This window comes from Triticum dicoccoides, chromosome 1B (assembly GCF_002162155.2).
Source record: "Triticum dicoccoides isolate Atlit2015 ecotype Zavitan chromosome 1B, WEW_v2.0, whole genome shotgun sequence".
NCBI classification, from domain to species: Eukaryota; Viridiplantae; Streptophyta; class Magnoliopsida; order Poales; family Poaceae; genus Triticum; species Triticum dicoccoides.
In genome coordinates this window covers 611,045,543-611,048,767 of record NC_041381.1, presented here as the reverse complement: position 1 = coordinate 611,048,767, position 3,225 = coordinate 611,045,543, and the positions used below count along the sequence as shown (strand labels likewise).

Sequence of the window (3,225 nt, the reverse complement as noted above, 5' to 3'; positions counted from 1 at the left end):
ATTGCATAGTGTGCTAGTTGATTCCTATGTTTTGAAGTCCACTAAAAGAATGCCATCAGTTGAGTCTCTAGGCCTGTTTCTTTGGATAGTAGGTTCCCCTCAATCTGTAAGACAAGCAGAAAACATATTTGTTAGGTCATTGGAGACAATTGTAAGGAAGTTTGATAAGGTTTTGGAATGTATGATCAAGCTTGCAAAAGACATCATCAGGCCAGTAGATCGTCAATTCAGAACTATGCATTCCAAATTAAGATCTAGAAAGTATGCACCATTTATGGATAATTGCATTGGTGCAATAGATGGGACACACATACAAGTTGTGGTACCAGTTGCCACTGCTACCCAGCATATGAATAGACATAAGGAGAAGAGTCAGAATGTGATGTGTGTGTATGTGACTTTGATATGAGATTCACATTTGTCCTAGCTGGTTGGCCAGGATCAGTGCATGACATGAGGGTCTTCAATGATGCACGATCCAGATTTGGTGACAAGTTTCCAAAACCTTCACCTAATAAGTTTTATCTTGTGGACTCAGGGTACCCAAATAGACCGGGTTATCTTGCACCATACAAGGGTTTAACCTATCATTTCCAGGAGTACCGTGATGGCACAATGCCTAGAGGAAAAAAAGAATAGTACAATTTCACCCATTCTTCACTTAGAAATGTCATTGAGAGGTGTTTTGGAGTCTTGAAGAACAAGTGAAGGATTTTGTTTCACTTGCCTAGTTATCCACAACAGAAGCAAAGCAAAATCATTGTGGCTTGCATTGCACTGCACAATTTTATTAGACAAAGTCAACTGTCCGATATAGAATTCAACAAGTGTGATGAAGATGAAAATTATGTACCATTGTCTATGCCAACGACCACAACAAATGAGACGGACAGTGCTGCTATGAATCAATTCAGAGCTTGGGTCGCTGATGGGTTGTGGTCCTTGAAACAACAATGATATAAACAAGTGTTGTTCGCTTATGACAGGGCATGTGCTTCTGCCAGTGTCAACTACTCCCTCAGTAACTTTGATCACATGGAATAAAAAACTCTTCTACCTCGAAAAGAAAAACTTTTCTCGTTTGTGTTAAAAAAAACGTGTCTCTTTCAGTCCAGTGTATCGTCAGTCCTGCGTGCTGACCGGTGCAGTCTGTCGTCATCGCTGATTGCACACGGCAACGACCTGACCTGGTGATAATTTAGTCAAGTCCTCTGACTTCCGACTCTACTCCGTCGCCACAAAAGGAGTACGAGCCAGCACCGGAAGTGCGCCTGTGCCGTCTCCTTTCCTTTCCTTTCCACCCGCCCCCGGTCTCAGCCTCTCAGGCCATGGCAGCGTCGGCAAAGACCTTCGTGCTCTACCCCTCGCTGGGCGTCGGCCACCTCATCCCCATGGTGGAGCTGGCCAAGCACCTGCTCCGCCGCGGCCATAGCGCCGTCGTCGCCGTCGTCGACCCGCCGGACGGCGACGCCGCCTCGGCCGCCGCGGCCAACCCTTCCATCGCCTTCCGCCTCCTCGCGGTCCCTCCCAGCCCGGACCCCGCCGCGCACCCGGTCAGGCGCGCCCACGACACGCTCCGCCTCGCCAACCCCGCGCTCCGGGCCTTCCTGCGCGCGCTGCCGGCCCCCGCCGACGCGCTCCTGCTCGACATGTTCTGCGTCGACGCGCTCGACGTCGCCGCCGACCTCGCCCTCCCCGCCTACTTCTTCTTCGCCTCCGCCGCCAGCGACCTCGCCGTCTTCCTCAACTTGCCGTATCTCTACCCCGGCCTGCCGTCCTTCAGGGACATGGGCGACGCGCTCGTGCGCTGCCCCGGCTTGCCGCCGATCCGCGCGGTGGACATGCTGGTCACGGTGCAGGACAAGGAGAGCGACCTCACCAAGGTCCGGCTGTACCAGTTCAAGCGCATCGCGGAGGCGAGGGGCGTGCTGGTCAACACCTTCGACTGGCTGGAGCCCACGGCCCTGAAAGCGCTCGCCGACGGCGTCTGCGTGCCCGACCGGCCGACGCCGAGGATCTACTGTATCGGGCCATTGGTCAACAGCGGCGACGCGAGCGCAGGTGGCGAGAAGCGGCACGAGTGCCTCGCGTGGCTCGACGCGCAGCCGGAGAAGAGCGTCGTGTTCCTCTGCTTCGGCAGCAAGGGCGCCTTCTCGGCGGCGCAGCTGAAGGAGATCGCTCGCGGGCTAGAGAGCTCCGGACACCGATTCCTGTGGGCGGTGAGGAGCCCGCCGGCGGAACAGAGGGAGTTCCCCGAGCCGGATCTCGAGCGGCTGCTCCCGGCTGGCTTCTTGGAGAGGACAAGAGGCAGGGGCATGGTGGTGAAGAACTGGGTGCCGCAGGCGGAAGTGGTGCGGCACGAGGCGGTCGGCGCCTTCATGACGCACTGCGGGTGGAACTCCGCGCTGGAGGCGATCATGTCCGGGCTGCCGATGGTATGCTGGCCACTCTACGCCGAGCAGGCGCAAAACAAGGTGTTCATGGTGGAGGAGATGAAGATCGCCGTGGCGTTGGAGGGTTACGAGAAGGGGACGGTGAAGGCGGAGGAGATTGACGCCAAGCTGAGGCTGGTGATGGAGACGGAGGAAGGGAGGAAGCTCAGGGAGATGCTTGCGGCGGCGAGGAAGATGGCGTCGGACGCGATCGGCGACGGCGGGTCTTCGGAAGTGGCATTTGCCGAGTTCTTGAGAGATTTGGAGAGCAGCAGCATGGAGAACGAAGGATGCAACAATTGACAGATGAACTGTGAAAGGATGGTGGTGACAACTTACACAATTCAGATCATGCAGATTTTCTGATCAGCATAAGAGAAAAATATGACTTCGTTCATCATAGATGATTATTGTACTGTCTTTGCATTTGAATGTTTTACATGTACCCACAATTACAGCTTGAATTACTTTGGATCTTCTAGAGGCATTTGGGGCAATACGTCTTTGATTAGGACAATATTAACATCATCAATAAGAGCATATCGCGGATTACCAGCAGCTCCTATGACTCGAATACACATCAATTTTTTGTATCTATGGGCTCATTGCTCATATATTATACCGGTCAGATTGAATAATCTCGACATTACATTACCGAAGAAGCATGTGTTACTTTGTCCTTTGTCCTTGCTCTTTCTTCACCAGCATAAGAGAAAAAAGTGACCTCAGACTCCATTTCAGAGCTCTAACTCCATTTCATGAAATGTGCAATTATCCACAAAAAAAGTGTCAA

The 3,225-nt window shown here is 52.8% G+C and overlaps 1 protein-coding gene across 1 annotated transcript; it reads left to right on the top strand.

The window, feature by feature from the left end:
* Positions 1–1,246: 1,246 nt before the first annotated feature.
* LOC119349103 (anthocyanidin 5,3-O-glucosyltransferase-like) lies at positions 1,247–2,929 on the top strand. The gene has a single exon (XM_037617116.1). The coding sequence runs from the start codon at positions 1,329–1,331 to the stop codon at positions 2,733–2,735; it is 1,407 nt and encodes a 468-aa protein (XP_037473013.1). The 5' UTR covers positions 1,247–1,328; the 3' UTR covers positions 2,736–2,929.
* Positions 2,930–3,225: the final 296 nt, after the last annotated feature.

Coding starts and splice junctions, on each gene's coding strand:
- LOC119349103 (XM_037617116.1), top strand. CDS start 1,329: ATGGCAGCGTCGGCAAAGACCTTCGTGCTCTACCCCTCGCTGGGCGTC.